Source organism: Martes martes (genome assembly GCF_963455335.1).
Source record: "Martes martes genome assembly, chromosome: X".
Taxonomy (NCBI): Eukaryota; Metazoa; Chordata; class Mammalia; order Carnivora; family Mustelidae; genus Martes; species Martes martes.
The window spans coordinates 5,448,255-5,470,753 of record NC_137897.1 but is presented as its reverse complement, the minus strand read 5'-3'; the positions used below and the strand labels follow the sequence as shown (position 1 = coordinate 5,470,753).

Genomic DNA, 22,499 nt, shown 5'->3' with positions numbered 1-22,499 from the left:
AGATTTTATTTATTTATTTGACAGACAGAGATCACAAGCAGGCAGAGAGGCAGACAGAGAGAGGGGAGGGGGAAGCAGGCTCCCCCGCTGAGCAGAGAGCCCGATGCGGGGCTCGATCCCAGGACCCTGAGATCATGACCCGAGCTGAAGGCAGTGGTTTAATCCACTGAGCCATCCAGGTGCCCCCCTGACAAACATTTTTATGGGAATAATCAGATCTCATGATTTGCAACTGCTGATTCTGATCATCGACTTTTCTGTCACTGTATTTTCCCAGATTTTTAAAATCACCGACTTTCACCACAATCCTTGTGATGGTATAGACAATGCACCCATATTGCCACATATTGTGGGACGTTATAGGATCCCATTTTTGACAGAACAGTGTGGATTTCAGAGGACTCCTTTGTTTAAAAATAACTTACAGAACAAAAAGTCTGGTCATTTCCATGAGAAAGAACGCACCCAGGAGCTGTGGGTTCTGCACATCTGGTTATGCAACTGGGGTGCTGGGTGAGCTCCCAGCCCTGTGCAGAAGGCCTGGCAGTGGGGGCTGGGGGTCCCGGGGGCTGGGGGTCCCGGGGGCTGGGGCCAAGCCCCATCTGGTCACAATTACAGCCGAGCGCTGGACTTACGTCCCATCAAGGCAGCCAGCTGACCCTGATGCAAAGCAGATGGCCATTTCTCAACATGCAAATCGTAAGATTGTTGTACATAATAACATGCAAATTGTAAGATTGTTGTACATAATAACTGAAGACGTTGTTAAAGGAAGAAGTGCGAACTGACATCTCTGTGATGCTCACTGTGTTCCATTAAGGCTCTCAGTCGTTGAAGATGTTCAGGATTCAACCTTCGTGGCAGCAGTGGGATTCCGAGGCTTGCTCTGATGCTGCTGCGTTCAGGGTACTTCAGCAGCACGAGCATTCCCGGGGGCTGGATTTACACGAGGGGATTACGCCCAGGAGAGCCAAGGAGAAGCAGGCACTGGAAATCTCAGAAAATGTGCTCGATGAGTTTAGAGAACTAACCAGCCGTCTTCTCTTTACTGTGCACAAAGAACCCCCGTGAATCATGAAGCAGTCTCTAAGGCCACGCTCCCTCCGGATCCGCCCTCGGTACAAAGCGTGTCTAGGGCCCGCCGGAAGGCAGACGTGATACAAAGCAATCCTTTTGTTGGGATTGGTTTTTCCTCCCTCGGAGCAAACTTTGATAGCTTTTTTCCTTTTTCAAGATTTTATTTATTTGACAGAGAGAGAGTGCACACAAGTAGGCAGAGAGGCAGGAGAGGGAGAAGCAGGCTCTCCAGTGAGCAGAGAGCCCAGTGCGGGAGTCGATCCCAGGACCCTGAGATCATGACCTGAGCCGAATGAAGGCAGTTGCTTAACCGACTGAGCCACCGCGGTGCCCCGGTACCTGTTTTGCTCGATCTAAGTCTTTAGAGAGCTACGTCAGGATTAAAACTCGTCAGCATATGTTGAGATTTCCATCCTATTAGGAATTGTCAGGAATTGGTTTTTTTTTTTTAAAAAAACTGGGAAAATTCTGACAATTTATTTCTGGCAATAAAACTATTAATTCCATCTTGTAAACTTACCAAGGGAGTTTTATTGTATTATTATTTAGTATTTGCTTTTTAAAAATGTAAGCGTAAGCGTGTACCTGTGCTAAGTGTTCTCCTTTCCCTAAGGCGAGCACCCGCCTGCAGGGAGGGCTTGGCCGTTGGTGCAGAGATTGGGTCACTTTTCCATACCCTCTTATTTCCGCAGATGCGTTCTCGAGTGCGGAGTGGGACGGTGGGTTAGGCTGTAGTACTTCAGCAGACGTTTCCTGAGCACGTGCTACCGCAGCATGTGCTCCCCTGGGCCACTGTGAGGCGTGGGAAGGAAGGAGACCTGTTCCTTGAGGGCTGGGGCCCAGAGCTTCCCGGGGAGGACCGATACCGTCCAAGGAGCTTCTGCTGTAGGAGGCGGCTCGACGCACATTTGAGCAGTTATAGGCTGAGGTTCGAAGAGGGGGCAGGAGAATGCAAAGTTGATTTCCACTTTGGGAGGTTTGGGGTAAGTAGCTCTGAGCAGTAGCCTTTAGTCTGAACCTGGACATGGTCATGTGTCCGTACTCAGAAAGTAGGAGGAAAGACATTTCGGACTGAAAACATCTAGTAGTAGACAGAAGTACCTGGCCTTGTGTTTCTAGAAAAGGGGGTTTACAAGCAGGTTGTGTGACACATACGTGACATGTACCGAGAGCCGAGTGTAAGGACCGCCGGTGGTCGGTCATAAAGGTGGTCTGATGAGATACGCAGGACGTGACAAGTGTTCATCCCACGGGAAACAGAGTGCACTTGAATAGTCAGAGACAGTGGGGGAGACCATCTATCCTCTAGTTTAGGAAAATCATCATCACAGAATACCGTGAAGAGGGAATTGGAGGAAAAGACGGGTCTGTAGGCACATGGGACGGGAGGCTTCCCGAACCGCCGTCTGCAGCCCAGCAAAGAGATGCTGGGGTCCAGGGGCAGGTCGAACGGTCTCTGAGCTATCCACAAGCATGGAGCGGTCGTGAAGATTTCACCGGGGGAGGGGACATCCGCGGGATGGCCACTTCCGTCTGGACTCACGTGGAGAAGTCTTTTCGGCTGTGGGTCCCACAGCACCGATGGGGACTGGGGACAGACCCGAGAATCCCTTGCTTGGCACAACTACTCCAGGCGTGAGAGTAAACAGGTCCTCATGTAAGGCTGTACCCCGTGAAGAAAAGTTTATGACTCGAAGTTAGAAGAACCCTCACGCCGCGGCAGAAAGGGAGACCCATTCCACGCCAAGCAGGGACATCAGAGACATTGGGATCGGAATCTTTCAGGGATGTGTAGAGCTGTGATAACTGCCTCTCTTCTCTCCTTTTCTGAGTGGTTCTTCCTAATTCAAAATGTAGAAGGCAGCAGGAAACTCGGAGAGAAACCTGAGATCAGGTCACGACTCCTGGCGACTTCAACTTCCCAGGCTCAGTTACTCAATGTTCTGAATGTAGACCATTAACCCTTCCCCCTCAGCCCAGACTCACAGGGATGGTCACCAGAAGCACCAGCGTTCTAGGAAAGGACCAAGTAGAGACACGACCCATCAGCAAATCAAAACAGTGCCACGTGACGGGGAGTGCATCTTCTAGAAAGAATTGTGTAGACCTTACTGACCTCTGGCCAGATTTATTTGCTGCTGTTTTAAAATCCTGCAGCTCCCCCCACCTACACCTGTAAGGGCTTGAGAATCCCCTCCCAGATAAGACGTGGCGTGATGAAGACCCAGCCGGAAATTAGAGTTGACCCTCGGTGACGTCACTAACCTACGTCTAGTCGTGTCTACATTTTGTATTGGCACATTTTTCAGTCTCCTTTCTGCTTACCTGGAAGGGACGGAGAGAGACGTAGAGCATTGTGAAACGCCGTGTGCAAGTGAGTAGTCCGTGCGTCGGGCAGAGATGCCGCGCATCGTCGGGAGGAGCAGGTATGGATGGCGGCTGGTCTTCCGGGTTCCGATGGCCCCGGGCATCACGGCACCGTGGCCTCTGCCTATCCATCAGCTCTCCAGCCACACGCATGTAGAACTCTGTTTTAAACTTCCCTTTCCATAATGGCTGTGATTTCGGACTCCGGTTCTTAGGGCCGTCAGTCGCCAGGCCACTTGCCTGCCCCGTGGGGGAGAAGGAGATCAGGACGATGAACTACTCTCAGATGAGACACCTGTGAGGGACTTTTGAAGCAAGGTGGTCACTCGTGCCAAAACCAAACAGTACAAATTTATCACTTTCCAATTTTAAACCCGAAAGTCTATAGGAGTCAGTCCCTCAATCAGTTGGGGAATGAAAAGATCCGTGCTTTGGAAATCATTCTTGTAAGGTCTGACCACAGGAGAGCGTTTAGCCTTATGATTTTTTCCCTGAAAAGGCAAAGTTTCTGAGGCGGGAGAGGTGAGCAAACCGGGGAGGCCCGTGAGGATGACGTTAGATGCTATCCGTAGACACGGCGCGTGCTGAACGGGGACAGGGTCTTCAGAGCTTCCTGGCTGTGTCCTCATGTGAATTCCTTGTTGCCCTCCAGTGACGTAACTGCGTAACATTGTTTCTTCCGAAGCATGCTCGCAAAAGAGTTGCTCTCGAGATGACTGGGGAGAAAATATTCTTGTTCTGAATTGTGACCCGATTTAGAGCCTCTTTAAGAAACAGGGAAAGCGCAAAGCAAAGGAGCTGATTGAAAGGCGGTGGGGGCTGACCTTGCCCTGTCAGGGACGAGCCACTTTTCTGGAGGGAAATGGGGATCCGTGGTCCTGACGTGAGATTGGCCTTTTCTAGAGGTTTTCTTCCTCCGCGTGACCTGCCCTGGCGTCCCACGCTGATTGTCTTAATTGCCGTGCTTCTGTTTCAGGGGTCCCCCTGAAGCCCAGAAAAGAGTTACGATTTACAGAACTACAGTCTGGACAGCTGGAGGTTAAGTGGTCCTCGAAATTCAACATTTCCATCGAGCCCGTGATCTACGTGGTACAAAGAAGGTGGAATTACGGGATCCATCCTAGCGAAGACGACGCCACGCAGTGGGAGACGGTGGCCCAGGTAAGTGGTCCCCCCGTCCTTGACGTACCGCCCGCTGCACACCCACACACGCTCGGCGGGCAGCCAGCGTTGCGTCCGCCGGAAGAGGCCGCCTGCCCAAATGCCGCGGGCGTGGACGTCCCGGCCCGCGTGTCTGCAGAGGCAGGACACACCCCGGAGGTAGACCCCGGCGCGGCTAGAACTTGACTCGTGGTTTCCTTTGCTTGAAAGACGTGTGCCAGGGAGATAGTTCTGTGAGGGGTCCCACTGATTTCCTCCGAGAAGGGTATTTCCTTGAGATAAACGTAAAACCCACCCAAGGAAGAGAAATGCACCGGCACGGGGACACGTTCGTGTGACACCGCATCGTCTAAGCGATTCTGGTTGTCCTACATGGAGGCCTCCGTTCCGCACAAGGACGTGAGCTGCGCGGAGTGAGGCAACTGTCGTGCAGGGCTGGGCGGGCACGACCGGCCGCTTCTCGCCCAATGGACTACGAGCTGCAAGAAACCCACAGGGTTTTAGAGAAAGAACAGATTCTCCAAGTTACGCGGCCTCGTGCCCTCAGCAGCCTCGGTGCCATCTCCACGTGTGTCTGCGAGCAGAAACCCTGACCGGGCGCGGGGCCGGGCTTCGTGCTGGGCAGACGGCCGTTGGTCCTCTCAGTAAATGTCAGGACGCAGGTGTTGCTGGAGGACTCTGGCGCTTTACTAATAGTCGTGTCTCAGAGACGAGACACATGAAAATAATTTACGGACTCCAAAGGAAATGAGCAATTCGAGGTACAAAAAACAAATTAGTGGCAAAAAAAAAAAAAAAAAAAACCAAACCTGGTCAAATAAATTTAGTGATTCTATTTCATTTGTATTCTGTTAAAAAAAAAGTTTGCTTTCAAAAAACTTGAAGATGTGTGGCATACAGCCTAAAAGTCTCTCTGATTTACGTGGTGTGCTTCCTTAATGGTACAATCTCACTTGTAAGTTTTCCAAATTATTTCAAGATTGATGACTGTCACTAACCATGACATCAGCTCCCTTCTCCCTGCTGCTCCGGAGAGAGGAAGGGTCTTTAATTATTTTCATTATTTCCACTGGCTCATGTCGTCCTTTGTCGTCCCTCCCCCTTCTTCCCTAAACGCTGTGGGGATCGTGCTGGCTTCAGGCTTTTAAATTCGAGGCCAGTAAGAGTGAATGTGGAAGTCGGTGAGACAGTCCCCTTGCGTTCCGCCAGATGAGGCAGAAAGCCCCACGGAGGAGTTCACAGCCTCCGCTTTCAGACACGAGAGCAGAGGCGACGACCCGTTTCAGGAGGTTATTACGGAGTCGGGTTGGGGAGCGTTTCCGTTCAGTCTCACTTGCCCGTGCTCATCCCCGGGCCACGGGCCGAGTCAGCCTTGCGACTCCAGCAGGAGGGGCAGCCAACGAGGCACCTTCCCCGGTGTCCCGTTTTTTTCCTATCGACATTGTCTCGGACGGAGAGATCTCCGCACACCTCCCTTAGAGGACCACAACCAGGTCCTTAAAACTCTTACCCCATTTACTTAAAGTAGGAGGAAAGGCTTGGGTTGCAACGTACTTCCCCAGATGGTTAGCGTCCTTTAACGCGTGTGGGTCCTCCTCCTGACTTCCAGGATGGTCACTGGCAAGCACGTTCAAGAGGCATTTTCTTTCTATAACGGGAAGATGATTTCATCTTCTTGCCTATCACGCAATGACTAGCTCACGTATGTACCCGCTCAGAGGTGTAACTGAGACGAAACCGCTCGTGGGTTTAAAGCTACGTGAAGTCACCAGACGTAAGTAGCCCAGGCACGTTCATAACGTGGGCTCCAGAGATCTTTAACTTTTTGGGGTGAGCTTCCTAGCAGTGGAGTTAAACACCTGAAATGCCCTAGAAACTCCCTGGCCCCCACCAGCTCTTCTCGTAAGGGAGCACGATGACCGCACTTATCCCAAGGACACAAGGAGGTCAGGGCGACCTTGTGTTGGCTGAGACAGTGTTGTGCTTTTAAGACCCACCCGACTGACCCGTCTGGATAAGAGGGGTGACTGCTCTGTGACGTCTCTCTGCAGACCACCGATGAGCGGGTCCAGCTGACCGACATACGACCCGGCCGGTGGTACCAGTTCCGAGTCGCAGCTGTCAATGTGCACGGGACCCGAGGCTTCACGGCCCCCAGCAAACACTTCCGCTCCTCCAAAGGTCAGTCTCGCCCCGCGGAGCCCAGGATCACCGTCCTGCCGGGCACCCCTGGGGTGCAGAGCTGTGCTGTCGCCCTGTCCGTCTGTACGGTTGGTCGGCAGGTGGCTCTTCTTGAATCGGTGGCTGCCCTGAGTGTGAGTTAATCTCTTACGCGTCATCACACCCAGAGTTTAAACCTGGGGTCCCTGTACCATTGCCGTAATATTGTTCTGTTCTTATCTCGTTGCGGTTGGAGAGCCTCTGCGATCCAGCAAATATGAAGGCTGTGCCCTGTCAGGTGAGTTTCATGTGTGCGGTGGGAGGACGTCCCAGGATTCGGTACGGATCATGCCTCCATGCGTGCGCCCTCTCTGTGCACTATGTCTGCTGTAAGATCCCGGGTCGCGGCGCAGGGCCAGTGAGCCCCTTCCCGGACTCCCCCACTGTGCTCCTCCTCCGTGGAAAGTGCTTGAGATGGATTTCAGACAAAAAGCTTGTGATGTTAGTGAACGATGTAAGACGTGTCCCCTCAGTCCTGTGTCTTTCGTTATGGGAGGGTCGGAACTTTCTGCTCTCCGTTGCCCTTTCTGTTGTCACCTATGTCATTTTGCAACCCTTTGTCGATGACATCGCTGGGCTCAGAAGTGGAAAGCTTGCAACAGAAGTCATTTAATATATGGATTCTATTATTACACCTTATGTTGTACACTTTTTTTTAAAGATTTTATTTATTTACTTGACACACAGAGAGGTTACAAGTCGGCAGATAGACGGGCAGAGAGAGAGGGGGAAGCAGGCTCCCCTCGGAGCAGAGAGCCCGATGCGGGGCTCCATCCCAGGACCCTGAGATCATGACCTGAGCCGAAGGCAGAGGCTTAACGACTGAGCCACCCAGGTGCCCCATGTTGTACACTTTTAACTTTTAAAAAGACCTTTTAGGAAAGGAAAGGGGCATTTTCCTCCCCTCCACAGAGGCACGCACACTGAGCACATTTGAAAGTGCCATCAGAGACCTCAATCCTTGTTTGAGACTTTGTCTCCAGTTGGTCTGACGAGTTAGAGAGGCGAGGGAGAGAAATCACAGCAGTGGGTTCAGAGGTGAGGCTCCGTCAGAGGCCTGAGAACTCTTCGCCTTGATTTCAGGGTTCAGATGCGATGCAGGCACGTTGTGGTCAAATGGGTTCCCATCTGTTCGGTTGCCTGGTGCCGTGTTTTCAGGTCACGGCTGCAGAAACAGGCAGCAGACAGAAGCCACTGCCGGGCTTTGGAGACAGCTGTGGGAGACCTTTCGGGGATCCGGGCAGAGCTCCGCGGACAGTTCCCGGGGCCGGTCACGTGGCTGCCAGCTGCCTCAGAGGCCTCCATTCTGAGCAACTCGCAAAGCCTTGCTGTCCCGATGCCTCCGGTATATCTGCGCACCTGAATGGTCTAGAGCTAGAGCTGCACCCCTCAAGTGGAGAGGGGCTTTTGTTGAATGAGAATGCACCGTGCTGGGGAAGCCGAGCACTCGCGGTGACCGTGCTCTTCGATTTCCTCCCTTTCCAAGCACGCCCAACACTGAGCCTTCCAGACTCTCGTCCTCGACGTTCTTGCAAACCAAAATGTCTGCACAGAAGTCACAGCACGGCTCTACGCTTTTGCCCGGGAAGAGACCTCACGCAGTTGTGGGAATGGAAGAGATCCACTAAATGACTGATTTCTGCTATGTGTGGACGTGTGAATTACCACCGTCCACTCCTAGAGCCCACCAGGAGCCTTCATGCCTTCCTGGGGGAACTTTAAAGTAGAAACAAAGTTAGTTTTGAGTCTTTCCTTTCTCATCACTCGTGTGTCATTCCCTTTGTATTAAACAAACATTTGTTGAGTGTTTATGTGTGTCAGGCACTGGTGTAGGCTCAGGGGATAACGAATGAACAAAAGGACAAAAATGCCTGCTTTTCTGGAACACGCACACACTTGGGCCAATCGCGGGTATGAGGAAAGAGTCAGCAACATTAATAAGGAAAATGCTGTTGTATGGTAGGGTAGGTAGTGACAACTGATGATAAAAACAAACATGAGCACACAGGAGATGTTGCGGGGGTGTATTCTGTTGTTACTTTTAGGGAGTGTGGACAGAGGTTTTGGTGAGAAAGAGATGCTGTGGAAAGGAGGGGGAAGAGTAAGCGTCCCGCCAGTTTGAAAGAAGAGCATTCCGGTTCCTGGAAGCAGTTGGTGCAAAGGTCCTGAGGCAGGCGTGAGCTTGCCATGTTTGTTGAAGAGTTGAGCAGCGGAACAGGGCAGGGGACCTGGAGACGGAGCCTGAGAGGAAGGAAGGTGGTGGGTTTGTTGGGTCTTCATTGCCTTTGCAAAAAGCACAGTTTTATGCTGCGCTGAGCAAAGAACACGATGTGACTGAGAGTTTAGTGGGACCTTCCCAGCTGTTGTATGAACAGGAGACAAGAGGGAGAGGACACGGGATCAGGGATGCGGCAAGGCCACCGCAGCGTTCCTGGTCAAAGGTGATTGTCATCTGGATGAAGTCAGGTGTGAGCCATGCAGGGGAGGGTACAGCAGACACCCGAGACGTCGCCAGTGGCTTGTAGGACGTGCAGACGATGCAGACTGGCTGTCGGGCTCCCTCGTGCCAAGCTCCTGGAGGACTCGCGCTGCCCACAATGAAGATGGAGATCCCGGGGAGCAGAGAGAGTGGGAGGGGAAGACCCCGTGACTTCAGAAGGGGAGCGATCCCCTCCACGCCAGTGTCACTGCTGGCTCGGGCCCCTTCGGCAAACGGCCTTCTCTTCTCAGGAGCGGAGGCACTAAGCAGAGGGACGTGCTGAGAAGGTCGCAGCTGAGAAGCACGAGTGAACCAGCTCTTGAAGTGAAGGCACAAACACGACGTGGTTTCTAGCTTAACTTTTCCCAGTAACGCACGAAGACGCTTACTGAGCGGATGGGACCGTTTTAGAAGGGGGTGACATGGGTTCCCAGCTCAGAAGATTCTGCCAGTCATTGCCCTGTTCATTTAATGTGAGTGAGTTTTACGGAATGGAAGTTAAGTCCCAATAAAGTCTCTCCAACAGTTTCCCCCAGGAAGTTGATGAGCTTGTCTAAGTGGGGAACGCTACGGTGCCGTCTCGCAAGTGGTTACCTACCCTTTACACAAGTCGTGCAGGAAGTTTTCCACTGTCGAGCAGAATTATGCTCGTCCCACCGTGCCACGACGCATCTTGGCTGGACCCGTAGCAGAACCTCTTACGAATTCTGCACCGGCACGTACGGTTTGCAAGGCTGTCAAAGCGGCCGTCTAGCGTGCGCCTCACACTGAGATGTACGGAAGTACGGACACGGGGCGTATTTGTAAAACCAGGAATAGAACTTTGTCCCAGAGGCCGTCCTGTTTCCAAAAATGGTGCATTTTCATTTCATAAAAGCCCATTTATCCCTGCCGTGCCCCAGAACTGACACCGTACCATTGTGAGTCCTCTAGCGGTTCACACTGGCTTTGAGAGAGACTGATCGCTTCCCAGATAATAGTCTGTGCGAAGGGTACGGGTGTTTGAGTAACGTGCAGTGCCGGCCGTGCTGATTTAAGTCCGGGTCAAGGGAAAGGGGAAGGGATTTTTTCCACCTACAATAAACAGTTCTCAAAATAAAAGGAAACTTCAATAGAGAAAGAGAAAAATGTGATAAAATAGGTTTCATTTCGTTTATCCTTTCTACCTGGTATTCATTGGCCATAATTCTGATTTTCACGGAAAAGCCAGAATTCTTGCCATTCTCTTCTTAACGGTTCTGTTTAAATACAGAATTAGTCTGTGGTTTGCCAGGATGGGCGGACTATTAACTAAGTTAATTTCCTTTCAGCTCGTGTATTTCTCCATAACTTCATCCTAACCCCTTACAATGCTGACTTTCCCAGAAAATTCTGAGTTGTACATAGATTGGGAATTCAGTTTCACGTTTTCCCCTCCCGGTGAACACCGTTTTTGTTGTCAGTGCCCAGAAGACAGGCATGACTATAAAATGGAGACAATCAGTCATTCCTGCTGGCAACAGAAAGCCCAAAATAGAGGTTGGGATCATTCCTGTATTTACTTATTTAAATTTTCTACTACCGTTCCCCCAGGACTTAAGGAAAATCAACGTTAAGAATTAAAATTATGAGTAAGTCCGTATCCTAATGTCTTTTTCTGGTTTTCATCTCTTTCTTTGGAAACCAGAAGAGGTCATGCTTCCGAAAGGAGACTTACCTTCCCAGGTCACTGCTAGCTACCGAGCCGCCCGATCGGACGGTCTCCCCACACTCTTTCCTGCTCTTGCACTGAACAAAGCGTAGGAGGCGTGTGACCCACGCACGTTTCCTGCGGCGATGGGGCTTCTCCAGACGCCCGTGCGAGGGAAGGCTTTGGGTGGAGGTGGCTTATTTCAGAGGAAATCCGGGAAACCGGGTAGGTAGGAGATGAAGGAAGACAGCGGACAGAAGGAAGAGGGTGAAAAGCTGTGTTGTCATCCTGGCTGCCATCGTGGGCGACCAGGGTTCCTGCCCGTGGGGACTCGGGAGCACACACGGGCGGTCTCCCGGGACATCGGTCCTGCAGGTGGACAGAGCCTGCTCGGGGCCGGGCGAAGGCGCAGGGAAGGGGCTGGCAGGCAGAAGTTGAGCTGTGTGTGTCCTATTTCCGGGCAGGGTAGGGACGGAGATGTGGGACCCTGGGGGGTCGGCAGTGGGTTTAGTCCACAGCCACAGCGTTCCTGTTACAGACGGATCTAGGACAGTTTCAGTCGTGGTTTAAAATCAATATATGACCCTTGCGTGAAAGGAATGCCCACATGAGTGCATTCCGGTCCCCTTCCTGTGTCCCACGGCCGTGCTACCTGCAGACGCACAGCCTCTCCAGCCTCGCCTGTGGCCTCTCCCCTGACACCCCCCGTCCCAGCAGCTGGCAGGCTTCCTGTGATGTCTGTAGGACTTCTAACGAGCGGAGCCCCCAGGCGTGGGAGCGAACCACCCAGAGGGACAGTCATACCTACACCAAATGCACTCTTTGGCTCTCTTGCTGTATTTGCTTCTCTTTTTCACCAAATCGGTGTTTCAGCTTTCCTTGATCATGTCGCTATTGATCAGCGAAAGAATGCGTATGTATTGTGCAAGCAGTGTTGCGGCTATGTATTGCTAAGTCTTCATACCTGTGCTAAAACACTCCTTACAATTGGGGACGGAGTGTGTCTGCCTTTCGGCCTGACTTCCGTATGTCAATGTACAGTGACAGAAAAAAGACTTCTAATTTTCTGCGTGGTACAAAGGAAAATCTTTTTTTTTTTTTTTTTTTTGCATGTTGCTAAAAGCAGCCAACATTTGTTTGGATGTTTGCGACCAGTCAGTGTCCATTTAGCTTTCTGAAATCACAAACGTTAAAGGGAACCGAGAAGGAAGAATGTGAAAATCCACATTGTGCGGTCATTCAGCTAATACACCATCTTTAGCGATGACACTCACTTCCCTCCAAGTTCACGTTTCCTTCTCCACCTGTCGCCTCCGTTTCCGCACGTGCACAGGATCCATTCACAAGGAAAAGCAGCAGACAGCACTGTTTTCCGAGCGCAGAAGTCCCGCACGGGCTGTTGTCCCGTGCATACGGAGCACAGGGTCGGTAAACCGAGAGCAGACATCCCTCGGGGTCATAAAGCTCCCTGCTGCGGCGCCGGGACCCTTGACGTCACTCCCGGTGGCTCTGTGATTGCCCTTTCCACTGCGTGGGACTCCTGGGTGCATTCATTCGTCATCTCCGTCTTGCTGTTTGCGTACTGGTTGCATTGGCCACCAAACGTTCAGGAAAGAATGAAACCTTAACCTCCCCCGAGGAAACCCAAATATTTCATCTTCCGTGGCTAGAAGCACCCCGTGTGATCGTTAATAAAAGGAACTATTTTTGTCCAACACGAGCATTGGCTGTTCATGCTAAGTGATTGATACAGCTCACACTGGCCATTGTAGACCAGTAGGAAAAGCTAGCACAGCCTTCCTAGCCCAGTTTCTTGGGAAACGTGCTTCCTTTCTGCGTTCTGAGTCGTGTGTCCATGGGTACTTGGGGAGATCGCACAGAGGGAGTACAGAGCAGCAAAAAGGGAATTGAGGTGGGCGAGAAGTGCTCTGATTCAAGCTTCAGCAGGAGGGCTTGGACAATGTTGGTCTACGCTCTAGAACATTCAGCTCTCATGCTCAGTTTCCCCATCGGAAACATGGGAGTGAAACTCCAACACTCATGCCACAAAGTACAAGCACACATTTATAACATTCCAAAACGGTGCCTGTGTCAAGTTTCAGGAGCCAATGGTGTCCCTGCTTTTGGAAGACCGGCTCAGGGATAGGCACTGTATGGCCCATCGTCCAAATCTGGCTCGCTGCCTGCTTTTACAGATAAAGTTTTCTTGGCACCCAGCTCATTTGTAGACGTCTTTTCCCTGGCTGCTTTTGAGCTACCGTTGCAAAGTCAGGTGGTTGCCACAGAGACCATGTGGTCTGCAAATCCGGAAGTTTACTTTACTCAGCCCCCGACCAAAGGACGTTGTCAGTCCCTGCACTAGACCATTACGATGGACACTTTGCCCACGAAAGGGCTTTGTGTACTTTCCTTCTGTAGGCGCACCGGCCTGCGGTCTTGATGAAGACATAGAACATGGGTAGATGTGTGGCTTGTGTAGGCTTCTTTGTAGAAACTCAACTTCCTCTCCCCACCCTCCTTTTCAGTCTCTGACTCTGCTGCCACCCATGACTTGAATGACCTTGGGAAAGTCACTTTACTTCTCTAACCTGAAGACCTTCTCCAGTTTCTAAAAAAAGTACCCAGTAAATAAATTGTAGAATCCCTTAGGGTTTTTATTAAAATGTAGCTTCTTTATATATATATATATATATATATATATATTTTCACAATAGACTTCCAAGTAGACATGTCAAAATTTGAATGCAATGAAGACATCCTGCAAACTGAAAGAAGGGATTTTGTGTGATTCATCAAAGGGACTGTATTTTCCTTTGTGATGCAGGGAGCCATCCCACAAGGCAGAGGATGGCTTGACTATGGGAATTTTCAGACTGAAAATGAAATCTCTCCAGATTAGAGAAATGGGGCAGGCTGCCGCCCTCCCGACGTCTATAGCACATGAACAGACAAATGAATATTTGGTTTATGGAGGACAGTCAGGCCAGTAACCAGGGTCGGCAGTTGCCTTTTGCTTTGTAACTTGAATTGTGATAGTTTGGGGGTGTCTGGGTTACAGATGGAGTCTTACCGCAATGCAGAGGAAGGGGAATGGCCCGGAGTCTCTTATTTCAAGCCCGAAGGAGGCTCCCCTCTGATTTTGCCATTCACGGCCTTGGTAGGATTCACCCACTCCAGCCGGCAGGATTCCAATCTCGCAGTGGAATATCGCCTTACAAATTAATGCCGACAGTTAGGAAACGTTTTATCCACTCATCTACTCGTTCGGCGACCGTTTCCTGAGTGCCTACTATGTGTGCCGGGCCCCCTTCTCAACGCTGGGACTACAGAAGTGAACAAAACAGATTAAAAAAGAAGTCTTCTCCTCATAGAACTTTCGTTATCGGGAGCGGAGTCAGACCGCAAAGAAGCACATATCAGTCCGTTGCAGGAAGGGCTGTGAGCACAAGGGCGCAGAGGGGAGGGCCGAGAGGAGCACCCACGTCCCGTGGGACCGAAGGGACGTGCAGCAGAGCGGTGTCGAGCGGCGGCCGTGAGTCCCGGAGAAGGCGGTGCGGGTGGATGACAGGAGTGGGGCTTCTCAGCAGCCTCCTGTGTCCAGGCTGAGGGAGACCAGCATCTTCCAGCTCGTGCAGAAGGGAGTCAGGTGCACGCCGCCTGCTTTCCGGCCACCGGGCGCCGTGTTTTCTGAGCGGTCACCTGCCAGGAGGTCACCTACTTCAGAACTGCGTGAGCCTTTGACATCGAGAATAGCTTACATAAAACCTGTAAATACATATTTATGTAAATACAGAAAATACATGCATGCAGGGCCCCACGGGGACTCACCGTATGCGCTCGTCCCGATGCACGTCTTGGGCACTCCCAGAAGGTTCCTGACCTGGACTGTCAGAACCACCCGGTGGAGAGTGTCACGAAACGTGCTGGGGATTAGGCACTCCCCTGAGAAAGCAGCTGTGAAATGTTCTTGTTTTTAGAACACGAAGCAGTCAGCCAAACCTCCAGTCCTTCCTTACCCATCTCGGAGAAAAGCAAGACATTTTTAATAATAATCCATGTTTTCATCATTCCCAGACCAGGAACGACCCTGACGGTAAAAACATGCGTATTTTTCCCTCGGTCGTCTTCGTTTCTATCAAGTTAGATACGACTTCTTTGCACTTGTGATGCAGATGGTATTATAATTCCAATTATTGATGGCATTTCTCTGGGAAGGCGTTTTAAAACGAGACCATCTGTATGTGATTTGCGGTGAGCGGCATACGCTTGCTCACTTGGTGGCGGAGCAGGAAGGAACGACCGTCTAGCTTTGGCGTATTTTGTTGTCTTCGTGTGTGTATTTAAAATGGGGATGTGTGGAGTCGTCACTCCAGAGCCTAGTCTGTCTCTTGACAGCCGAGAAGGCTTCGGTTCATGTGACAAGCCAGAAATGGTGACATGACAAAAATGGGTGTTCTCCGTATGTCATCCAATTTGTCGCGTAGATGTAGCAAAAACGCTTTGTTTTTGCTGATCTCCCTTTGTGGCGCTGGCTGAATCAAGGACCAAAAGCTCCAGGACCACTAAGATGAAAGCTGTTACCGGTGCGAGTTGCATTTCTGTCTTTGTCTCTCCAGAATGTTCATAGGCAGGTCTTCTTTGCTGCCCTGTTCAATGTCAGCCCGCCTAAATGGAATTTCACCATGTTTCAGAAATGATCTTACTTAGTCGAGAGAGTGCGTGTGAACGGGGAGGGGCAGAGGGAGAGGGACAAGGAGAAAGAACATCACGCAGACTCTGTGCAGAGCGCAGAGCCCGGCGCGGGCTGGATCTCACGACCGTGGGACCGTGACCTGAGCCACAAATGAGAGTCAGACGCTCAACGGACTGAGCCACACAGGTGCCCCCAATGTTATCATGTCATATCTAAATGTATCGATTCCGGTACAGTGAAAATTCAGCTGGGTTACAGTTGTATGTAAATGCCTACAGGGAGCCTTCTGGGTTACAAATGGGGCCCAAAGAAGCGTATGTTACTGTTTTGTGTCCGTGTTTTCATGTGAGCTTACGGAGGGGTTGTATGTGTTTTCAGCTTTTCTCCGTGGGAAGGGCAGTGCTCACCTGTTGGCCATGGAGTCCTTAGCCATACGAGGATACGGGTTTTGCTGTCGTCTCGGTACTTGAGGGTGCGCTTTGTCTTTCTCCTGCATTTCAGACCCGTCCGCACCCCCCGCCCCGGCCAACCTCCGGCTTGCAAATTCCACCGTAAACAGTGACAACACCGTGACCGTGGCTGTGGTTTGGGATCTCCCCGAGGAACCAGACATCCCCGTGCACCACTACAAGGTGTTTTGGAGCTGGACTGTCAGCGGCAAATCCCTTGTCCCCACGAAAAAGAAGCGGAGAAAGACCGCGGATGGGGTAAGTGGGCGTGAGAAGGAAGACTGGCATCTTGTGGCGCCGTGTCCTCGAACTCAAGGCCGCAGATCGGAGGGTGGCCTCTGCTGGGCTCAGGGAAGGAAAGCCTCCCGTCCCTCTCACTTGGGCCGAGGAAGTGCGGAGAACGGAGGGCCAGCCCACAAGTGTGGCCTTTGACATTTTAGGTAAAAACAGCCGAATTTAGCTCATTGAGCAACTCCTATCCAGATGGTAGCCGCAACTCCATAGAGGCAAGAAACAGAAACCATTTGGTCTTGACTGTCCAGTCATAGAAGATGATAGAACTCAAAACATCCTTTACCTTTAGGTTTTCTTTGAGATTCTTGGAAGTCGGCGAGCAAAAGTCCGCGACTTTCCTGTCACGGCAGATTTTCTTCTGCAAGCTAATCAGCTCAGAAAACACGTTTCACAATATATTGCTCTCATTGATTAAAAGAACTTGGAGTGGTTTATTTTCCAGATGCCAAGAAGTCAAGTCTCCGCGGAACTGTTTTCTGAAATGAGATTTCTATGAGAGTGAACATTTGGCATTGTATGAAATTCTTAGTGCACAAAAAGGAGTCCCTTGGTTTCCTTTATTATTGTTAGACAACTTACATGCACAACTTCCCCCTTATGTAAGTTAGAAAACTTACATAAACTTGAATTTATAAAGCTGAATTCTATAAAAAAATACATTTGAAAATATTTTTTTAAAAAGATAACAAGACTTTTTGTTTTTTTTTTTTGGCAGTGAAGAGTCTAATTTCTGTGCCATTTAGAATTATAAAACATGTGTCCAAAAGTTCGCATCCACGATATCTAGCTGATGCCTATTTTGGTTTTATTTTTAAGAAACTTTCTGACAGTTCTGTTCTTTATTTTTAAGGACTTTGCAGTAAGTGGTCATTGGCAATGCATGCTTATCTCATAGGACAACTTAGGGGAACTCAAGTTGGGATCACAGGGGTTCAAAGCAAAATGTGACCTGGGCAGCCGTTACGGTGTCTACACACATATGCACACACGTGTGCACACAGGCACACACCCAGACACCATCAGTCAGCAAAGAGCATCACGGGTTACTAGGAAACTTTGCAATTTATTTCTATTCTATATCAATTAGATAAAAGGGAAACGGCAAATTTGAAATCATTAATAGGCCAGAGTAGCCAAAACTGTAGGTCCACTGTCTTAGCAGTGACTTTCATTTTTGGATCCAATGAGGGCAAGCTCTAGGTCCTATGCAACCCTAAATTCTCAGTGTTAAAATCTATCCAGTTAACGTTAGGATTGGAAACTGGGAAAATCCAAAAGAACACAAGGAATTATGACATTTTCCTTTTGGGGATTCGTGGCTTCCCTTCACCTGAGATGCCATTGCAATATCCTTGGTAAATAAGGAGAAAGGGGGATTTTTTCCAAGGCGATGCTCTTTGAAAAGTGCATTTTCTTTTACTCTGGAGGTAAGAGTTAGGGAGAGAGGAGAGCAATCCGACAGGAAACCCTCTTTAGAAGAAAGTGAGAATCAGCAGTTTATGCAGATACACTGTGGGTTGGAGAGGTAGACCGTCCACCACGAGGCCCCGAGAGGGCTTTTCTCGTTGGCAGGATCAGGGGCAGAGCACGGGCCCCGCAGAGTTCCGACCAGTCTCCCCTCAAACGCCCGACCCGTGTCGCGAAGCCATCTGTCATTTTCAGTGGGCGATCCGCGCACGGTCCTGGCGAGCCCACGGAAAGCCCGTTCTCTCGCTGAAAAGAGATCTCACAAGACCCGAAGTCATGGTCAGGATGCTACAAGTCGACTGTGGGATTTAAACATGGGAGTTACTGATGTGACTCCGTGTCTGACGGTCTCAGGCTACACCGTCCGGCCGCAAGCGCGTTCCCCGCACGAAACGGGAGGTGCTCTCCGCTGGGACGCGCGGCCTGCGGGGGCCTGCCCTCCGGAGGACGCTTCCTGACCTTCCTAAATGTCACTTTACATCATAATTACAAATGTCCTTACACACAGACACTTGGATGAGGGCTTCATACTAACGATGATGACCCATAAGTCTTCAAGCATTTTCTTAGGATGATTTTTCTCACTCACTTTGAAATTCCCTCAGAGATGTAAAAGAAATACTGAAGAAACAGGGAATGTTGGCTCATAATTTTTCCGGGTATGAGCCAACATGAGCGTCATCAGGGTGTGACAAACCAGTGTCACTGCGGGGTGGTGTCTAGGGTGGGAGGCGATAGAATTATTTAATCCTATGGTATCGGAGAGGATCCAGTCATTTGATAAGGAACCATTTCCCGAAAAAGAGGTTTGGGCCTTTGGTGAAATGTGTTTGGATGCAGAGTAAAACCGCATTTTCAGGCTCTCAGGATGGGGAGACGGTGCAGCCTTAGGGAGCGAGGGCTCCGTCGGGTATCGGTGGCCGCACGCTTCGCGGGGGCCGCCGGGCCCTGGGACGGAGAGGACAGGCAGGGCAGGCTCGTAACGGGCTTCGCGCCCCTTGTCTCCTCTGCAGTCCCGGAATTCCGTGCTCCTGGACCGACTGCAGCCGGACCGCGGCTACACTGTGGAGCTGCAGGCCATCGCGTACTGGGGACAGACACGCCTGAAGGGGGCCAAGGCCTCCCTGCACTTCACGCCCGCGCACGCCGCCGGCCACCGTAAGTACCGTGAGCTTGTCGCCGTGGGGCGAGCACGGGAGCCGGGACTCGCCCAGATGGGGGCGGGGGGAGAGGGAGGGAGAGAGAGAGGGAGAGAGAGGTTTCCTGAGCCGGAAATGTTGCAGGCAGCAAAGCCACAGTGCCGAGCTGGGCGACCGCTGGGACGACCGTGTCAGACGGGGTCACCCCGGAAGCTTCTCTTTTGGTTATGTACCGGATATGCAATATATTGGTGTCATAATGGAAATCTAACAAGAAAACTTAGGTCTCCTAAAAACGTGACAGGTGGCACGACACACCCATTTCCACGGCTGCTCCCCGGCGCTCACCATCCCTTCTGGAAAGGCAGCTGCGTATCCCAGGGGCTACGTTATTCCCCTGCAGAGTTTCTTAGTTTCCGCTTTTCCTAAACTGGCATGTCGGCCCCAAACTGTGCAAAGAAAAAGGAGAGTCCCACATGGCACTCGCATCGGAGCCAGAAATAAGTGACTTTCTTGTCTCCGGCTTTGTTCACGAGAGGGGACAGGTTCGAGCCACAGCGCAGAAGCGCCTGGCAAGGTTTCCGGGAACGGGGCACATGAAAGGAGCGTGTGATGTCGATTCCCTAGGAGCAGAGCCCCGTGCCGTCCGCCTTTCATCCTGGGTCTGGTGCGGAGGGCGGAATAGCGGGCTGGAAGCTTGTCTGAATCTTGGAAAGGCGAGCCGGGCTCTGCGGAGTTAGACGCAGGCATCGCCTGTGATCATCTTCCGCCGCCTGCGAAACATCGGATCGAACGAGCAGCTGTTTGAAATGAGGCTTTCAAAAAGGTTCTAGAAACAGGGCTTCCTAGCTGCTTGAGAAACCAGCTCTTTGGAGATTAAATGTATTTGAAACAGTCTATGATTTCTCTGTACGACTCGGGGCACAACACAACTTTTACCTGAAACTTCTCATAGAAACTTTTCTGTGTGTTTAGCAACTTACGCTGATTTTTTTCAGTCCTGTCATCTCTCCGTTCCTCTACCTGAAGTGCATGGCTACGAATTACACGACTGTGTCTAGCGATGGGGGTGCTTCCTGTGTTAGACTCTTACATGATGAACACAGGTGCGCTACAGAGTGTATACAGTGCATAGACCAGGAGGGCATGTCTAGGGTATCATGCATTCCTGTACATGTGCTTGTGCATGCACACGCACACACACATGTATACACATACACATGCCTACCCCCACACACGCACGTACCCATACGCATGCACGCACACATGCATGCACACACACACACAAGCACACACAAAGACACATGCATATGCATGCACACACACGTGCACGCACATGACTGCAACACTAGATGCATTCCGATCTTTGCCTCATACTGAGTTTGTAAGAATACCATGCCCACAGGAGCACACGGAGCCGTGGGGAACCGTGGAAGCAGAAGACACTAAGGTCGTGGTGGGAAAGGAGAGCCGGGAAGAGCAGGGAGGGCGCCGTGGGCCCCCGAGGCACGGGCATCAGCCCGTATGAGTGTGGAGTGCGTGTGGGCGCCGAGACCAGAAAGAGCACTGAGCGTGCAGAGAGGTCACACTCCTCCCCTAGGGGAGAAGGAAGGAAGGGGAAGTGGGAGGCAGGGCTGTCCCCGAGTCACATCCATGAGTCGCATGGACTCGGCCACCATCTGTGTGCTGCTGACTCCCCGTGTCTGCTGGCCGGACCACAGCCTGAGCGCCCGAGTCCTGTACTCAGCTGTTAGCTCAGCACCTGCACTTGGGGGTGAACAGACAGGTGCTCAGACAGCACACCTGGTCCTCTCCCAGGCTCTCCTGTGGTTAACAGGTGCTCAGACTAACAGGTGCTCAGATGGCATGCACCTGCTCCTCTCCCAGGCTCTCTTGCAGTTAATAGGTGCTCAGACTAACAGGTGCTCAGCACACCTGCTCCTCTCCCGAGCTCTCTGCGGTTAACAGGTGCTCAGACTAACAGGTGCTCAGCACACCTACTCTCCCGGGCTCTCTGTGGTTAACAGGTGCTCAGACTAACAAGTGCTCAGCACTCCTGCTCCTCTCCCAGGCTCTCTGCAGTTAACAGGTGCTCAGACTAACAGGTGCTCAGACTAACAGGTGCTCAGCACACCTGCACGTCTCCCGGGCTCTCCTGCTGCGGATGGCTTCACCCTTCACCCTTCTGTGCACACCAGAGCCCAAGACACCTTCTTCAGGTTTCTCTTTCCTTTTTCTCCAGAAATTCCATTCTTTAAAAAGCCGTTCTGTCTCTAGTGTCAGATTGTACGTGGGATCTGTGAAATTCGTTGCCATGTTTAGGCCATTCCCACCTCTTTCTTAGAATTGAAATACTGTCCTGATTTGTATTTGTCTCCAGTCTTTCTTAACTACCCGTTTTGTAGATGGCGGCCATACTCGTGCTTTAGAAATACCCGCCATGTAACGGGTCTCCCCCTTCTGCCTCCTGACTGTCACCTCTTCGTCTTCTCCGCAGAGTTTGTCCTTCACGGCTTCCCCCCTTGTCCCTCCCCAGCCTCCTCCTCAGACCCGAATCCTTCAGGCCTTTTGTTCGTCCTGGTGGGGACTTCATCCGTCGTGTAAAGTCAGTGTGTCCTGGTTGTTGCGGTAAACAACATTCCTTCCCCATTAGAAACTGGCGCGGGCGTGCAGACTGCCGTGACTCGTGTGCGCTCCCACGGGCGAGAACAAGGAGGGAAAGACTGCGAGCTCCGCGTCCCCTCGTACGGGGCTCTCCGTGGTGCCCCTTGCCGCGGTCACGCCCGGACCGAGCTGCGCGGGGGGCCCTGGGGACCCCGCAGAGGTGCATCGGGGCTTCCCCACTCTGCCTGCTGCAGCCCCCGCAAGCCCGCCGGGTCGGCGAGACGCTCTTTGAGGAGCTTTGTCTCCCACTGCCTCCAGGATGGTCGTAGACCTGCCTCTGCCGCGCCTTCAGCCGTATGGCACAGAGAGTCCGCTTGCTCGGTCCCGGAAAGGCACGCGGGTCCCCGTAAGCAGGACCACACCACGTCTCCGCTCCCCGTCCTCTGTAGTGCGAGGCGGAAACCTCCTTCCCTGTGCATACGGCCGACTCCACCGTGGCTCGAAGCCCACCGCTTTCCGACCTGGCAAAGAACGTCCACCGAAGCAAGCTCTCACGTAGGTCACGGAGCACAGATCTGTCTGTGGCTGTGCCCCACGTGCACCCACACGGAGCAGTGTCGCTCCATAAATGCGGGAATCCGTCTCTTACCTGCCGCCGGAGCCAGCTTTCATTGGACGGGCTGGTTCTGAGCACTAATGTCACTTTCTCGTCATCTTGTAAGATTCGATAATGTTTCACCTGGTCAATGAAGGGTTACAATAGTTAACGCCTCAAAGGCCACTTTATTCTGAGGATTAGCTGATGCCCCTCCTGTGGCTTCAGAAAGGTGACAGAGGAGAAGTCACGAATCGCTCAGATGACCTGGCCTGACGCGTGTCG

The 22,499-nt window shown here is 51.6% G+C and overlaps 1 protein-coding gene across 1 annotated transcript in view; it reads left to right on the top strand.

Annotated features, from left to right (window-relative positions):
• Positions 1–22,499, top strand: part of ANOS1 (anosmin 1) — a gene marked incomplete at its 5' end in the record, with an annotated part of 172,503 nt that overhangs the window by 122,588 nt on the left and 27,416 nt on the right. Inside the window, 4 exons of the mRNA XM_080795728.1 lie at positions 4,421–4,605; positions 6,657–6,786; positions 16,168–16,373; positions 18,890–19,034. Of these exons, the coding sequence (XP_080651854.1) occupies positions 4,421–4,605; positions 6,657–6,786; positions 16,168–16,373; positions 18,890–19,034 (666 nt within the window). The remainder of the gene's footprint in view (positions 1–4,420; positions 4,606–6,656; positions 6,787–16,167; positions 16,374–18,889; positions 19,035–22,499) is intronic.